This window comes from Grus americana, chromosome 28 (assembly GCF_028858705.1).
Source record: "Grus americana isolate bGruAme1 chromosome 28, bGruAme1.mat, whole genome shotgun sequence".
NCBI classification, from domain to species: domain Eukaryota; kingdom Metazoa; phylum Chordata; class Aves; order Gruiformes; family Gruidae; genus Grus; species Grus americana.
Window position 1 is genome coordinate 2,775,873 of NC_072879.1, and position 18,272 is coordinate 2,794,144.

Below are 18,272 nucleotides of genomic sequence, written 5' to 3' on the forward strand. Positions count from 1 at the left end.
TGTAAAAATCATCATTTGGTGTGCTAAGATCAAGTTTACAATTAATCAAGAGTGCACAGTTTGACAGAATATTAACATTTCACCATCGACTTTACAAATAAAATAAGGGCTACAAAGATGTTGCTACTGCAGTTATCAATAGTAAAGGAATTATTTACAATGTTTACACCTTAACAAAAACCAAACCCAAATGCTTCCCCAACAAAATGGTCAATTTATCCATGGACCACGATTATTTATTAAATCTTTACAGTGCAAGGTGGGCCTAGAAACCAGACCTAAGACTGAAGAACATCAGGAGGATTCACAGCTCAGACACACGCGGTTATGTCAACAGGATCGATTTTCACGAGAGATTTCCTTCCAGGTACAGACAGAAATGGGATTTGAAATAAACTTTTCTAAAGTGCTCCAATTTCTTTCAGTACAAAAAAATTTTATATATATATATATTAAAAAAAAAAGATTTATAAACATGGCACAAACGGTAGGAATCAGAGCTCACACAGAAGGTATGCGATGAGTAACATGCTGATGGGAAATGATAAAAAGCCGCCAGTGGTTGCAAAGATGTTGGGTCCGGCCTCGAAAGAGCAAGCAGGGGAAAAGGCTTTTTCAGGGAAGGATAGCACACGCATAACCTGGCACCAATATATATTTTTTTTTTTTCCTCGGAAATGTGAGAACTGCTGGGGAAGACAACTAACTGCTCCAAATTCCCAACACACAGGGACGCTGCCGAGCAGCACCGGGAGTCTTGGCTCCTATTCTGCAGGGTTGAAAGTAGAAGCGAAACAAAATGTCCATTTTTAACCCTTTCCTCATTTAAATTTTCATTGTAAATGCAAATAGCAAACACCAAGTTCCACGTACACAGGATCATCTGACTATTACTCAGAAAGACAAAACTGCCCACAAATTATTTAGAATTATTCCTATTACCTCGATGAGCGTCTCTAGAAATACCAATTCTTCTGCTTCGCGTTGGGAAATGATTAGCGATCTCAATTTGAGGGACGTGCCACAACTACAATCCACAGATAGCACAGTTAAAAACCAGGAAAGCGTTTCCAGGATGCGCGGGGCAGATGTGCTAGTGAATATGGAGGAACTTCAGTCTGAAACACAAAAATGACTGTAATCTGCATGGGAAGGGAATGAGGAAACGTCTTTTTTTTTTTTTTTTTACACCAGAGTTAAAACTGAAAATCGGAACCACAGAAACAGCCTCCACATTGCAACATCACAATATTAAAGGGCAAACATGACAATAATTTTAAGGTTGTGACACAAAGCGAAGGAGAAGGCAGTTCAAAGCGATTTCCTCCATAGCCCAGAGCTCAGAAAGATGCCAAAACGCACCAGGAGGCAGAGAATTTTGAACTAACTCGCAGATACCAAGTAAAAGAAACTTTTATCTGAAGTAATTGAAAAGTCAAATGGAAAGGGTATTACCCAGCATCAGTAGCAGGTTACTTAGCCCAGGACACAGCAGTATTTTGCAACCTAATTTGCCTAGAAGAGTAATTTTTCTAGGAACGAGATTTGAGTGAAAAGTCCCAAACTAGTTCACTCAATAGGAGCGATTCCATAACAATTTCACAGATTCTGTTTTGCAAAAGTGAAGTGACCACCCCTTATTCATTTAAAGAAAATCTTTCACTCGTTTCCCTCAGCCTTCTACAAATGTTTCCATACTCTGGTAAACACCGGAGCAATTTCACCACACTTTTAGCAATTTCACAGCATTTGCTAATTCTAACCTCCACATGAACACCAGTATGGCACTTAAACTATTTTGACCTGAGTGAAAGAAGATGCGGTCTCTATTCAAGGTGAAAAGAGTTTTCATAAAGCTAGCTGCAGCTAGACATGTGTTTTGAAGACAGATAATGACTTTTAAGGTCATTTCCCAGTTACAGATTGAAGACCCATATTCCAAGGAGCTTTTGGGGTGCTGAACCAACAGCCTAGCCTGTAACAGTCCCACGACTGTTTGCTAACAGCCAGAACTTAGTGGAAGCATTGCTGAGGACGAGTAATAAAACAGTTACGTTTAAGTTAAAACATTAAAAGAAATGAGACCTCACTGCAGACTTTATTTTCCAGATGTCACTGTTCTATATCTGAGTTCACTCACTGCACAGAAGAAAGTAGACAAAACTCCTTCACAGAACACTCTCTCCCATACTTTAGGACAGGCACAAAATTAAACTAAATAAATGTTTCCAAAAATTGTTTTCAAATACCCAGAGACATCCCTCTTTGGTTGAGGTGGTTTATTCCACTGATGCAACTTAGCTTTAGGCTAAAACTCCTAAAAACCTGGTAATTTAAGGCAATAGGGGCATAGAGTTTTCACTAGGAGTGGCCCAAGCCACAGCAGGAAGGAGAGAACATACTGAGCAATCTTGGTGCTTCACTGTCTGCTTACAGGAGAAATTACACGGATATCGGAGATGACTGGAGTCTCTGCATCAGCTGATTGAAAAAAAATCAGTCCTATAGAGCTGCTGGGTTTCACATGCTGGCTTGATCTGAAGTTACATTAATTTTAAGAAGAATTCCCCTCGATTCCAACCTAGCTTTCAGGAATGCAAAAAAAAAAAAAAAAGAATATAGAGTAGAACTATGTTCTAACCACCATCAACATTGTATCACAACGCAAGAGTCACTATGTTCCCCATACTGTTTTCTGCAAATGTAGCCACTGATAATCTGCGTAAATTCTGCAATACTGATGATTTACCAAGCAGTCCTTTGGTATTACAATGAAGTTTGTCCAGTTTCATCATAATAATTTGTTAGGTGGTGGGGGAGTATCACCAGTCTGGTAACAAACTTGATGGTTTGGAGCTTCCTCGCATTGAACCCAGTGCCATTGCTTCAGGTTTATACCAGTATCATTTAGGGAAGAAAAAGACCCTTAAATCCAAGAAGTGTTACAGCAAGGAGTGCTTGCTCCCTAAGAACAATTCGGTGTTCTGTAGCTTATCTTTCCCCTCTCACACTGGCCAGTAAATTTGGATTTTTCCATTTCTTGTCTGAAGACATTAACCCAGATTATCACCACTTGAAAATAACCTCTGTATTTTCTGCTGAAAATTTATGTTTCTTGCACTGTAACTACTGAAATAATTTTAAAACTTTCAAGCAAAGTGAAGTTATGACCTTAAAGAACGCTACTAACACTGCATAGGGGCTAACCACTGAGACAGCATCAACGATTCGAGGAGACTGACAAATTGCCGTTCGATGTCATTGTGATGTGACTGGATGGAGAACTGACCAGGCACTCCATCCACTGCTGCTAAATATCACTTTAAACCAGAGCTAAAGATATGAAAAAAACCCCACCAAAACAATCTATTATCAATCATGCTCTGAAAGGTATTAACCCAAGTTTTTAAGCTCTGAGATACTGATTCCTTTAATTCTGTAATAATACCCTCTAAACAATCTCTCCGTGCACAATGTATCTGACCGGTCACATTCAACATATATTCAACACATCCTTAAGCGATGTGCGTAATAAAGAACTGAGATACAGAGTGAAGTAATAGAATACAACAAAATGACTGTGCAAATTACTACAAAGGGAAATAATGCCTTTTGAGCAGAACACTTAATATCATCACCATTTCATGATTAAGAACTGACCCATTTAACAAGAGGTATCAAAGCTGGTTTAGCTGTAAGCAGCTAAACCAACATAGGTTTAGCTAAGAGTATTTATTATTATTATTTTTAATTTTAAAACCAAACAGTTCTTATTCCCTTCATTCCTAACACAGTGCTGCAGACAAGTCTCTGCAGTAACAGCAGCTTTGATATCTTCTGGTACTTGGAGTAAAGTCTCAACAAGTTAACAGACAAACAAAAGATGCAGAAAACTTAGGATTAAACAGGACAATAAATTACTGCATTCAAACACTTCTTACACATGTCTTCAGCAAACAACAAAATCCAAGTCTCTAAGTTCATGCTGAACCAACTCATGAGTTTTGCTTGGGAATCTGTACCGCTCTCACTAACATGGAGAGCTACCCAGTGTCTCCAAGGAGATGGGCATCCCTGGGCAAGATGACGGACGATCAAATGTGCATTTAGTCCAACTCTTCATTACCGTTGCATGTTCTCCCATGTCCGATCCTTCTCATCCACAAGCAGGTGGAGCTCCTGACCCATGAAGACTCTGTTAAGAAGCTTACTTTCTCTCTTCCACTGTACCTGGCCTCTGAGCGTGTGCTCCACTGAATTCACTAAAGAAACCGAGATGCTGGTCTGGCTCTTGTGAGCAGGTATCACAGTGTCTGTCACACCTGGCTGTGAGGAGACTGGCTTGCTAGTCAACTAGTTATCAAGACGCTGTTAGCGTAATCCATTACCGACCACGTACCTGTGGATTTAAAAATTTGCAGCCATTTTGGGGCCTACTACTAAAACTTTTTACATAAAAATCTGGGCGGTTCAACATCAACGATAACAATTTACAACATGGTGCCCTCAAAGAGCGTACATTCTCCGAGAAGAGCAAATTACAATAAGTGGCAGCATTTTAATATGCTCTGAATTTATATACCCATGCCATGTGTCAATACATTTCCATGTTTGGAGAATTTAAAAGCAAATTCTTACTACTGTGCCCTCATTCTGAGCTGCTGGCAGAGAAACCAACAAAGTCAAACAGTAATCCTGGTCTGGTCCTTGCTAGTAGTAACAGGGCAGGGATGAAAAGACATCCATGTCAGGTCTCTGTCACGTTGAACACTGGAGCCTGAGTTCTTGAAACAGTATGTCAAAAGATTAATCTTTAAATGGAAACAATTAGAAGAAAATTACATCTTCTTTGCTGGTATCATCTTGCACATTTAATGGACTCGGCTGAGGGGTCACCAGGGTCTGAACAGGAACGTTATTGGACTTGAATAGGTTTGCTGAGGCAGAAGAAAGCGCTTCTGGCTGAGCGTCTGTAGGGCCATACAATTCTATAGAAAAAAAACGGAAGAAGACAAATTCATGACACTGCACAGAGAGCCTGATGCATTTCCACAGACTTGCAAGTCGGGCAAGACGTACCTGGCTGGAACGCAGTGGTCTGGCTGCTTGGGAGGACTGGACTTGCTGATCGTCTGCCTCTCAGGACACCCTCCTCTCGTCCACCGAGCCTGAGGGGAAGCAGCTGCTTCTGATCAACAGATGCTAAAGAAAATATTTTACAAATTAGTATTTGAGGCTAGCAGTACTTCACAGTGTCACTATTTTGTGCTGGGGCCCACTGTATTGACACCTTTGCATATCTGAGGAAGCTGCTATACCACGAAGAGCTGGTGCTTCTGTGGCAAGTTACTTAAATTTTCTCTTCAGCTGTTTAAACCATGAATACTTTCTCTCTCCTCTTCCTTGAGGACTTCTAATTCAGTCCCTAGCAGCCCCTGACAACCACAGATTTAAAACTTAGTATTATAAAGAACAGCAGAGAAAAAAAATAAAAATCTCTGTCTTTAGCATTCAAATACCAACAGCTATTGGCGCTACTTTTAACAGGCAGGACGGTGATGAACTTTTGTCTCTGCTCTCCATCTGTCTCACAGCTGCTCAGCACCAGAGTACGTTGATTCTGGTGTTATGGCCTGCCAGTTTCTTAATTTCAACAATAAAAGCAATTCATGAAATGGTCATTCTGGATCCAAAGAACTCCTCTCAGTGCACATTCCTTACATGTCACAAAACCCAAATTCAATACATGGTATTTTGCCTCTGGTACAGAAAGTCTTGTTCCATTTTATTCTAAGGTCTACATACAGACGTAACAAGCATGCATCCTGCTAATGCTCATGAGAGAATAGAGACCAATATATTTGTGTTTCATTCCTTTCATATAAATTCCAGAAAAACACCATTAAGTAAATTTCCACTGCAGAGATCATTATATAAGAGCTATTAAAAATAAACTGAGGGAGATGTGGTATTAGAACTTTATTTTCTCATTTACCAGCATTTGGTATTCAGGGTAAGAGGGTATTAGATTTCATTTAAGTGCAAAAATGTAAGTTAGTTTGTAATTGAACTAAACTTTAGGCCTGACAGAGACAGACGTTTCTACAATGCGCAGAAGACTTTCCCCCTCCCCTCCCTAGACAGGTTTGGCCCCAAGTCCATGATAGCAGTGTAGGCCCAAGTGATGGGTAAGCTTGCCAAGTCTGAATCCTACACAAAGCTAAAAAGATAATTTTGTACCTTAAAATTATAGGCCATTCTCCTAAGCTGGCAGTAAGGCTATTTTAAGCAGTAGAGAAAAAGTGGTTTTTACTGTGTCTGTCATTGGCAAAGATCACTACTTTAGTACCTAGCAGTTAGCAGCAGAAATTACACCGTGACAGGGTGACTGTAATTTTATTTGCTTCTATTTCTGAAAAAAATAGGCCCTTTCAACTCTACAACACACACAGTATCTCAATTCTGGCCTGGAAATCTGTATTTAATGACTTACTGGTGCTAAGAAAGGCATTGCATACAATGTCCTTACAATTCTGGACAGATAGTGAGAAAAGGTTAAACCACATTTCCCTCATGCAGAACAAGCAAAACAGTTGCCCTTTTCCTTTACCACTGCAGTTAGGCAACAAGATTTTACATCCAGGTTTACAAACGCTCAACATATTCTGTCCTGTTGGATTACAGAACTTCATTTTCAACATTATCTCTTTGGGCTGTATTTCCAATTTAAATGGCATACCTATTCCTAACAAGATTTTTAAAAGCCTGCTAACTGCAGTAAGCACACTAACATTTTGTAGCATATTAATTTCTGGGTTCCACACAGGTAGCCAGAGGTTTAAACTCCAGTGTTCTGTCTTCCTGTGATGCTGGCAGAGATCAGAAATGCATTTAAATACACTTACCTGAACTGTCTGTCCTATGAGATGCTTTGTTCTTCCCACCTTTCTCTTTGCTTCCTTTTGTAAAAGTGGCCAGCTTAGTAGGAATCTGCTGCTGGACTGCAGCTGGTTTCTGTATCTGATTAGTCGCGCTCAGGAGATGTATTGGCACTTCATTCTTCAATGCAAGAACCGGACGATTCTCCAGGGTGGTACTGTCCCTGCGAACCAAGTCTGTCCGTTCCAGGTAATCCATCCCAGAGACACTCACTCTCACAGAGGTTTTCAAGATGGGGGGAGATGGTTCAACCCCTTCTCCATTGAAGCTAGCAGAATGACTTAGCATCTGCTTCTACAGGAGGAAAAAGGCATTCTAAGTCAAACGGGTGTTTTCACCCTCTAAGACAGGAGGAGGAGAGAACACCCTCAGCCCTGAGAACATAAAGCGCTTTCTAGTAAAAAAATGCAACAGGTCACATGAAGCCCAAAGCACGGTGGCAAACAGAAGGAAGAGCAAGATTATAAGTCCTTGAACACTGAGAAGAACCTCAGCAGCTCCAGGCTGCTTAATACTGCATCTAGCAAAGGAAGTCAAAAGCGTACCACATTAGGTGATGATGGGATGGACAGAAAGCAGGACTTTAAGATCGTAACAAATGAGACAGTTTAATCAGACCCTAACCTTCACATTTTGAAACATAAGAAATACTTTTAGTAATCAACTGTAGAATGTAGCACACCTTCTGCAATCACCTGCCCGTAATAGGGCAGCATCTGTATTAAAAAAAAAAAAATCCTCAGTCAGCCATGTTCAAAAAGAACTTATTCTCTATCTTTTTTAAAAAAAATTTCTCATTACCATATATGTCTGGGTGGAATTTCACAGACTCTGAGGAACTCCCAAGCTCTGACCTCCCTGACAGTAGCCATCACCAGCTACTTCAGATGATGGTTCAAGGAGAACCCGGAAAAAAGCGAACATGGGTTAGCGCTGCAAAAAGGGCAACCTTCATTCAGAGGCAAGCAGGTTAACAGAAATAAAGCTCCAAGAAAACAAATTCCTCACCTGTCCCATTTCTGGGGAGAATGTGCCTGACAGAGTGTTCTGCTTCTTCAGCTTCCTTAGCTGATCTAGACGCTCCTTCTCTTTCTCAACTGCTCTCTGAGCTTCCCGCAGTCTCTCTAGGTCATGCTGATAGGCCTCTCGCTGCCTCTCGAGTTCTTCCCTCTCCTGATTCAACTTCTCTCTCAGCTGCCGAGTCTCCTCTTCACGTGCCTGCAGCCGGCCTTCTGTGCTTTCAAATTCCCTCTGCTGCCGACTCCTTTCCCGTTCCAGGCGTTGCTGCTCCAGCTTCAGCTGGCTCTGAAGTTTCTGAACATTCATCAGTTCTTCTCTCTGTTTTTCAAAGTTTCGCTGTTTCTCCTGCTCTAGCAGCAGATTGCCTCGTGTAGACTGCAGCCGGTATTGCTTCTCCCGGTCTACCATGGTGGCTCGTTGCATCTCAATGTAGCTGTCCTGCTGAGATATCACTGCCTGGAGGGGAAATAAGAAGTTTGGCATAAGGCACATGGGTTCAAAAAACCATGTGCAGCTAAACAAAAGACAACAGCATCTACCAGATTAGATTGCAGAGACTTTTGTCTTCAAGAGATCTAACTTCCAGCTTGCACAGCCCATCGTGACTGACACGATAGTAAAGATGGCTAAGCAAATAAGTTATGTATGTAAAAATTAACATTTCTTGCACCTAGAGTTAATACACTGAATCCAATCAGTCAAAATATTACAAGGTTACAGTAAAAACAACTAATACCTACACACACGTGTGTATCAACAACAATTTTAAGAAGAAATGAGCATGGAGATAAGATGGAGCTCAAAGTAGTAAAAGAATTGCATTAAAGTGAGCAGAAAAAAGGAAACTATTACTTAAGACAACAGTTCTAACTCTTCCTTCAAAATATCAGACGCAGTGTTTGTTTCCTTGAGTCTCAGGTCTTAAATTCCGCACTTCACTCTAGTTTTAGGGGATATTTTCAAGTAGCTCCTCTCCACACCTGCATAAATTTTATTACATTTAATGCCTAACAAACCTCTTAGATAGTAAATAGTGGTTTACCTGAAGACTGAACAGCAACTGTAACAGCGTTTGTATCCTTTGAACAAGCTGAAGAGGAGGGGAGGAAAAAAGACATTAGACACTTGAACAGAGCTCTGTTTTGATGCTTTACACTTTTTTTTTTTTTTTAAACAGTGAACACAATCAATGGGATCTGTACAAAACTGCACACAATGGAAGCCTGGCTACAAGAGTGCTCTAACAGTAACAGCTAAGAGAACAATATGCACAATGAATTTCAGTGTATTAGTCCTTGCACAGATGTAAATCAGCGCCCAGCAAATCTCACTGGGATTCCAGGCAACAATCTTCATCGTCAGTTTTCTTCACATGAGCTATTTAATGATCGCTTCCTCCCATGCTCTAGCACTGAATCACTACACAGGTATAGCACTCACGGGAGATTCAGAGGCAAGTTTCATCAGTGAGCTGAGAACATGCAATCCCTCTAAAGATGCAGGAAAAGTAGCCGGCCAGCTCTCTGAAATGCATGTGTCTGTACCCAGAACCCATCTTTGTTTTCTAATGGGACCTTTATCTCTGCATTCATAATGCATTAGAGTTATAAGGTACAGGCTGTAACGTGCTTGTGGTTCCACAGACATTACGAATACTGAGGGTATTGGTGAGGTGGTTTTTTTTTTTTTTTGTATGTTTGTTTTGCGTTTGCATGCTATTATTATAATATAGCTATTTCCCATTAGAGTTCCTAACAGCAGAAGTAACATACCTGAGACTCTATGGTGGGCTGAAACCCACTGCTGTCATCCAGCCCTGTTACATCACTCTGTAAAAAAGACAAAAACAACGTCTGTGCTAGGGACACTTGTCGGGCATTGTCAGAACAAGTTGGAAGGGTTCATCTCATTAGCGAACAGTGTTTACTGCTGGAGCAGAAATCACTCCAATACATTGAAGGATACATCACAAAAATACTTAAATCAGAGGCCAGGCTGAAACAGATGCATGGTGATTAAGGCTAGCGTTAACAATACAGCATCAAATGAACAAATATAAACCCACATTATCATGCCTCTTAAGTGCTAAGCTATCAACTCACCCCACAAAACATCCTTAGAGTCTAGTGATTTGGCAGACAGAACTCTGTTACAGCCTAGCCCCGCCAGGTATTACGACTTTCACCCTTGCGAGATTTCTTCTGCACCATTATTACGATGAAGAACGTGAGGAAATGCATTTAAATCATACTTAAGCCCAACATACGGTTTGAGATCCTTCTTCTGCCTCAGAAGGGAGATCATGGAGTTGCACATCTGAACTTACTGCAGGGCCTCTCCAGTCGCACTGTCTCTGGTCACTACCACTGTTCTTCCTAAAACTACCACCTGAAAGAAGAGCGGAGTGTGAGTAGCTCGCACCAGCACAGGGCCTATGAAAACTCACTGCATAACAAAGTAAGCACAAAAAAAATTGTGACTTGAAGTTGAAACCAATATGCAACTGCATGGCTCATCCATGCTGATTCAAAGTGGAAGAGCAGACAACAGTGACGAGTAGGACTGCTGAAAAAAAAAAAGCATAAAAACTTGAGGAGAATAGGTTAAGACGAATAGGGAGAGTAAGTTCAAGTTACACTACACTATTTTAAGTGAAGCAACCACAATATATGCATGAAAATGATCATCTGTGGCTACCAGAATTGCAAGCTTGTAACATGCAACACATGTTAGTAGAAAGCTTCTATTCAAAGCAGCACCACTGTAAGAGTGGAAGGAGGTGGGGGGAGATGGAAACTGTACTGTATAAAGCACATGTAGGATGAGACACATATATAGCCTTTCAGAGACAACAGAAAGTATCCTAGAGATTAACAACCAGTGAAATAAAGACCATTTTATTTTTCAGTAAATGCATGAAGCAAAAATGGAGATAAATAGTATTTAGTATTTCCATTCATTTCATTAATTAACTGATAAAGCACTTGTGCCAAAAGGACAATTTATATTAGCTAAGGATTCAGTGACCCTTTAGTGACTGCAGCTACAAAAGAAAGTGGAAAAAAAGTTTTCATGATTCAATAATAAAAGCAGACAGATGAATTCAAATCCCCTAGATTTTCAAGTCAAGCTCATTCCCCCCCCCCCCAACAGAATTAAAATTCTGTGTGGAATTATAGTAATTAGAAAGTATGGGTAAAGGTAACGCCCTTAGCATAACACCAACTGAGAGCCCTACTCTGGTCTCTAGTGTTGGGATTGGAAGCAAAAGATACAACATGCTAATACTACATGCTAGAAATTTGCTCTTATCCTCCTCTTAGAGCCTGGGGAAGCTTCTGTGTATCAGAACCTCACTTAATTAATTGTTCTTATTCTCTCTACAGAGAAACACAGTAAAGAGTTAAGCAGCTCAGAAGAATGCTGAATGGTCCCCTTTCTTACTTTTATTTGAAATTGAGGGACTACTGTCATATCCTCCAAAGGTCTCTGCTCTCCTGGGGAGTCCTGACCCAGAGCCGTCCTCAGGCTGACAGGATCCATTGCCTAAGTGAGTGAAGATAAGGTTCTGGAGATTTTCAGCTAGGAAAGAGGAGAACATGTCATGTAAACAGTCATGTCTACACAGCGAGACAAATGCATCACACTAAAAAAAAAAATAAAATCAACCATTAAGTACATTAAAAGATCAGGCAGTTTGAGATATTTCTGGCAGCACAGATGAATTTTCCTTTGTGACTAGCTCTTTAGGACAGGATTTTCATATTGCACATATAAATATGACCTCTCCCTTGACTGCAAGTTAGATTATCATGCCTTGAGTGTTGGGGTTTTTTTGTTTGGTGGGTTTTTTTTTTCCCCCAAAATAAAAACTATGTGTTTATTTTCTTTCTAAATATACTAGATTAAAATAGCCTATCTAAATATATAACCCTCATATAATATTATATTTCAGGATGGGTGTATTATTAGAGCACTCAGTTACCCATCTGAATAGCCTCATCCTAAGACTACACTGGTTGATCCTTAAAAATAAAAAAATCCAAGCAGGTCCTCTACCTAAACACAGAGGTGCATTTTACCTATCTTGCAGATTGATTCTGAGAATAAGGAAGTCTGAACAGTGTTACATAAAAGTATTATGTTATTACAGGATGAATTTCAGGATCTGTACTTAGATCCTACGTGCTTATCCCCACCCCTGTGTCAGAGCAAATGCATACGCATTCCCACGTTGCATTTACCTTCTGTCACTGCAGACTTCAAAATAGCCTCTCCTTGCAAGTTTTCCGAGATATCCCCCCGAAGAAGTAGCCTAGATCGGGATCCTTGGGAATGGTCTTCAAAGCCATTCATTTCAGACATTTCTAGATAAATCTGTTGCTTCTCAATCAGACTTTGCATAATCAGGTCATCTTTCATGTTCAAACGCTCTAAAGGAAGAAACAAACTCAGTTCTGCCTTCCTAATCACTGTCAGAGTACAATGTTCAATTTGGAAGATTATTATGCATTTTATGGTCAGAGCATCAAATGCAGAGATATAATTAACAGTTAAGGGGAAAACTCAGGGAGCATACAAAGCTTATTAGACTTCACAACTATTTCTATATAATCTTGCACTACCTTGAAAGACTTATGAAGGAGAAATTTGATCACATCATGTGACAAAAAAAATAAGGCAGTCATAAATCACAACTGATGCTGAGAAGGTCGTGGAATATGTAACTAAGTCATTACCTTGAAAATCTTTTAACTTAGCAGCTCTTGCTTCAGCCAGTCTCCTCTCTGTTTCAGGCTCATTAAACGTTCCTCCTTCTTCATCAGGACAGCTGTAAAAAAGGGCAGACAGATAGATGTTTGATTTCCACATTCACATTAGATAACTTAAAACCATCTCAGGATTCAACCTGAAGCGTTTGCCTAGGATGTGGCTTATCTTGTGTGTCAATCTTCCTCCCTTATCCAAAGCCCTGTTGCATTTGACATCAGTGAACCAAATTTTTTGATTATTTGAAAAAAAAAAAAACCAACAAACAACCAAACCCAAACAGAACAGTGTCTTTGGCTGATTTTTACTGTATCTTTATGAGAGGCTTCTACCCAACGAACACAAACAGAATTGCACGCTTCAGTCTTACAAATAGAGTTTAGGTATAGTGAAATGTATTTTTATGATAAATTTACACCTACGAGTCCTGCAAAGAGAAGACTGATGAGCAAGAAATCAAGCCCTTGGGTTTCACCCATAATTTACCTTTCTACAGCTCTGCGGATGTGTGCCATCCAGGAATTCCTCTCCTCCTTCGAGCCTGTGTGAATTTCATACATTTCTGGCCCTTCTAAGGAAGCGCTGATTAAGAACATTGCCTTTTCCTCATTAGCTACCTCTCTTACAATCAACTTTTGCAACGAGATAACTGGTGGTTTAGAGTCCTGTAAAACAAAATATCATTTATTGCATTACATTATATACATTCTTTAGGGTTTGTGCTTCCCAGCTCCCCCTGTCTTCCTACTTATACAGGGCCACCATGAGCCATAACATCACAACACTATAACTTTATTGCTTATGGTCTCTTCACATGACACTTTTGACATTGTCATTTTTTACTTATCAACCATAAATCAAAACATGGAATGAAGAACGTACATTTCAAAACCAAGAGGTCTTGGTACCTGGTTGAATATTAAATTCTATCAATTTAAACACCTGAGGATTCCCACTTGGTCCTGGAAGTGAAAAACAGGCTCAAAAATTTTGCTTAAAACCAGGCAAAAACAAAATTTGAAAAAGAAAACAACAACCTTAATGACATACGTGAAGTGAAAGAAGAGAACAAAAGGAATTGTTTGAAGGTCTAAGTTAGCTACAAAGGAAATAAAAACATAACACAGAGGTGCTACAGCATGCCATCAGGCCCTGTGAATAATAAAACAAGGTGACAGGTAGTATATTGTATAACGGAGGATTAACTGGATTAGCTGTCAGTCTTTGCAATGAAAACAAATTTACAGTAGGGGTATTAGTTACTAAAAACCTATCTATGTTTCACACAGCACAGGTCCAATGTATGTAGCCTAGAAAGATCCTCCCCAGAAGAAAACAGCTTTTTAACTGCTGAACCTTCACAGCATAATCTAGAGGAATGATAAGAAAACTGAACTGTGATGCAGACATCAGGAACACTAGGTTCTGCCAACTTCTCTGAGCAGCTGTACTGCAACTCAAACCATGAACAGAGGTCACTGGAAAAACAGAATCACTGAGCAGATCCATTTGCTCCTCTTGCTTGATTTATCTATGGAGAAGTGATATCTAAATTTCAAATAAACTGTATACATACAAAGATGCAAAAAAATTGATCAGTCTATAACCGCAGAGCATATTGCTGGAGGGGAAAAAACCCCACCACGTAGCAGAGATCAGCTTTTCAGGACTGTCATAAGCAACTGTGTGATATGTGCTCACAGAAAAGTTACTAGGGGAAGTATAAACCAGGCCATGATCTCGCAGTGGAACAGCTATACTAAGAACACACATGCGTGCTCTTATGTCTTGGGAACAATGCTTTAGCCTCAATGTAAGCTACTCACACTTATCTTAAAGCAAAGGCAGTCATAAACTGCCCCAACAGTCCAAGCAGCATACATTAAAAGTATGTTTTCCACCTCTCAGAACTTGCTCTTCTGCTCATAGCTCAGATGTGTTTTGGAAAACAGGGCAGAATTAGTCTATCAGAGTGAATGTCATAATATGAACTATTGTTCAAAGGTTCACCTAATGCTGTTCAAGAGGAAACAACTTCCAGCCATCCTGATTTGTGAAAGTATCCCCATTCTGTGCATTAGAAGATGGTTAATTTGAAAAGCAGTTGCTTTTACAGCCCTGAGGTCACCAAAATAGCTTTGGCTATTAGAATTCAGCTATAATGTTAATGTCTTGGAAAAAAAAAAAAATCCAAGAAAACAATTACATAAAATAGTTTCTCTGTTACTGGTTCTATTACAGCCATAACTGAACAAGATCAGGACAAAACGTACACAACTAACTGCTCTGAGGACACCAGTGGAAATGCCCTAGAAAAGCAAGCAAATCCACTGAGCGTTTGAGAGTGCTGCAGTAATTACATTTGCATTTAGTGCTTTTTACATTTAATTCAGGAAAGTTCTCTGCCCCCAGTAAATCTTAGGCTACCGTGATCATCGTTACCATATCCCTAAATGAAATGGAAGATTCCTTCCCTTCACATTCACAAACAGAAGCAGACTTTACTTGCAAGTGCCTTTCAAAGCACAGTTCTAGGATGTTTAACATATGACCTGTACAAAATAGCACCCTAACAAAATTCAATTAATTCTATAATAGCTGGCTGGTTTATTAACTTAATTTTCCTTCTGAACCTACCATAACAAGTATCTAACATCTATAACTGTATTTCTTCTGTAGTTACTATCACTTTCATAAAGACTCTAAGTATTAAATAAGAACAATACCTACCACTGATGCAAATGTGTATTTTTGGTCCTTTTCTTGTAAGAGCAACAGTACATCAGTTAACAGGACTGCCAGAATATCTACAGTGACAACAGAAGAAAAAAAAGAGAGGAAAAAAAAAACCAAAACAGATTTTAAACCAGGAAGACCAGTCCAGACTCAAAAATCACTTGACTTAAATTTCCTGTGGGTCAGGGAATAACACACCAACATTTGCAATATTGGGTCTGCTACTGCCTTCCACTTGGGTTGTCCACAGACAGTTTGTAGTTGTGCATAACCAGCACAATGCAAATAGAGCTGACTTAAAGCTTGAAAACACCTACATAGGCATGAAACACACACTGACTCAAACACTCACGAGGGGACACATCTCCCTCGACGGCAGATTCTTCTGGAACTGCAGAAGTTCACAGTACCACCTACTCTTGGCTGCATTTTATGTGCCTTTGAAGCTTCTCCTTGAACACCTGGGCAACGAAGCTGTTAAAATATTCCCTGATGGACACTGTTTTGATTTTCTGGCAAAACAGACGTTACGCAGAATGAAGGTGGTGTGGGGTTGACATGATACAATTTTTCAAAGTGTGAACTAGAGCTCGCACAAGATAATGTCTTTCCACAGGAGACTAAGTCAGATGACAAAGCTTTGAGGTATCCTATCTAAAGACCCCCCTCTTGAATTGGAAAGCAGATCAGACAGATAATAAGCAAACAGCATAAGGAACTTATGCACCATTATAGAGATGCTCATTGGACAAGCCAAGAATAGAACAAGTGCTATTTCCTCCAATATCCTATTAAACAAGCAAGTTATTGTCATCTTATTTTATACTCAATCGATCAGTAATAAACAGTTACTAAGAAAAAAAAAAAAAAAATCTTGTTTCCTAGTTGTACTTTTCCCCTTCCTGGTCCTTTACCTTTGAGTCGCCCTGATGCAGCTTTCCAGTACAGCATCCCATCCAGTAGAAGCCGCCTCTGTCCCATGTCATCCTTCCGGAAAAAAAGCCCATTCTTGCATTTCACAGATGATTTTAGCTCCATTTTATGCATAATCTCTTTAAGGCGCTGCCCCTTCTCACACTCATTTACCATGGCATCTACATGAGTGATTGTGTCCTTAATTAAACTAAGGGCCTGGGTAAGCTCTTCATAATCTTTAGTTCCACCTATGAGAAGAGTAACAGTCACATTTTCAACTCTGGAATGCAATGTATTAGCCACCCAAACATATTTTAACAAGCAGGTTCCATACTGAACATCTAACAGTATTTCCTAAGACCTGAAGTTTAAAAATAAAATAAAATATCCTAAACCTCTAAATCTCTAATGAACTGACAGGCTTGTCAAAACTATTATGATTTTGTGGTTGTAGATGTGAAACTGAACTCTGCTCTTGACCCTCTGATGAGTTGAGACTGATCTGGATCTGCATCTGGAACGGCATCTTCAGCTAACAAAGAAGTGCGTAAGCAGGTATAAGGCAGTACCAGCCTGTCTGCCTCACCTGAGGAAAGAACATGCTAAAAACAGAAGAAAAAGGATTAGGAGACAACTGTGAGGCTTCTAGGAAAGATTAAACAACCTACCTTCTGTATTCTGAATAATACGTTCCACCAAGACTGGATATTTGGTGATGCGCTGTGTAACTAGGAGGATACACTCCTGAACACCAAGTCTTCTCACAATGGAAGAGTTGCTGATTTTCTAGAAAAACAAAGCAGACCCATCATACCCATTGCTATATTGGTCCCTTGCTTCTCCATTCACACATTTTCTGTCTCAAAACTCTTTTGTACAGTTAGGCACAAGCTGCGTTCTTTTACTAAAGCAAAACTGACAACATCAAAATTGCTTTTGTTACTAGAAAAATAATTTAGGTATTATTTTCAACTACTGTTAACTAAATCTGGAGCCAAGCAGAGAAAATTCCAAATCTGAACTGTTTAACCACCTATTTGCTAACTGATTGTTAGGGTCAGCCCTTAAACACATAGAAAAGTACTATATTTTTAAAACCAGACCCAACCACCTAACAGCCAAATTATGTCAGTAATGAATAAACTAAGTGTTTATTTTACCACTGTATGTTCACCAGTAGGCTGATCTACAGAAAGACGTTTCTGTTTAGAAAGGGAAGACTGTAAAGCACCAGAATGAACACAGTGCCAAGATCTTTCTTTACAAGGACTGAGGCTGTGTATTTTACAACTCTGTCACTTATGTAGTTCTTTGAAAGTAAAAGGTTCTCACTTTTAAAGGCACCTAGTTAAGAAGAGCTTTAAGTATACAGCCATGTTGGAAAGTTCACACAGTATCATTTACTGATGACTGGAAAATGAGAATACTTAGGACTGTGCAATGCTATCTGAGATTCAGGTTACAGGCTTCCACTCTGGCCGTGTCTCTTCAGCCCTTCCTACTAATTGTATGTTACAGCGTACAGCAGGTAAACAAACCACCCTGGAGCCAATCTTCTGGTTTTGGAAAGATGACGTAGACTAAAGGTACATGCTTTTTCTATAGTAGTTCATCAACAGCATTTATCGTTGATTTAATCTATTATGAAGCCAATTTACAAAGACGGTGACGCAGCAGGGCAGTCAGCGATAGAGCCATGAATAGAACAAATACTCTGTTCCCTGGTCCTATGTGCTCTCAAGGGCCTGCCTCAAGTTTAACACCTGCTAATCGCAGCTTTGTGTTCAAACAGCTCAAAAGATCTAACATACACGAAGCTAACAACCCTTCACATAATGAGAATGGGCCTCTAACCCTGCTCATTCAAATTTAAGAGATCTTCAAGTACAAAA

At 39.7% G+C, this 18,272-nt stretch overlaps 1 protein-coding gene across 8 annotated transcripts in view; it reads right to left on the reverse strand.

Moving 5' to 3' along the window:
• Nucleotides 1–2,543: 2,543 nt before the first annotated feature.
• ARHGEF18 (Rho/Rac guanine nucleotide exchange factor 18) overlaps nt 2,544–18,272 on the reverse strand; it is a 50,577-nt gene continuing 34,848 nt past the window's right edge. For all 8 annotated transcript variants that reach the window (XM_054805590.1, XM_054805592.1, XM_054805589.1 and 5 more), the window contains 14 exons: nt 17,049–17,166; nt 16,380–16,628; nt 15,460–15,536; nt 13,216–13,394; nt 12,699–12,790; nt 12,204–12,392; nt 11,404–11,541; nt 10,226–10,347; nt 9,732–9,788; nt 9,002–9,049; nt 7,948–8,415; nt 6,906–7,233; nt 5,080–5,202; nt 2,544–4,988 (listed from right to left, as the gene is read on the reverse strand). In XM_054805590.1, the coding sequence (XP_054661565.1) occupies nt 4,828–4,988; nt 5,080–5,202; nt 6,906–7,233; nt 7,948–8,415; nt 9,002–9,049; nt 9,732–9,788; nt 10,226–10,347; nt 11,404–11,541; nt 12,204–12,392; nt 12,699–12,790; nt 13,216–13,394; nt 15,460–15,536; nt 16,380–16,628; nt 17,049–17,166 (2,349 nt within the window). In that variant the 3' untranslated portion in view covers nt 2,544–4,827. The remainder of the gene's footprint in view (nt 4,989–5,079; nt 5,203–6,905; nt 7,234–7,947; nt 8,416–9,001; nt 9,050–9,731; nt 9,789–10,225; nt 10,348–11,403; nt 11,542–12,203; nt 12,393–12,698; nt 12,791–13,215; nt 13,395–15,459; nt 15,537–16,379; nt 16,629–17,048; nt 17,167–18,272) is intronic.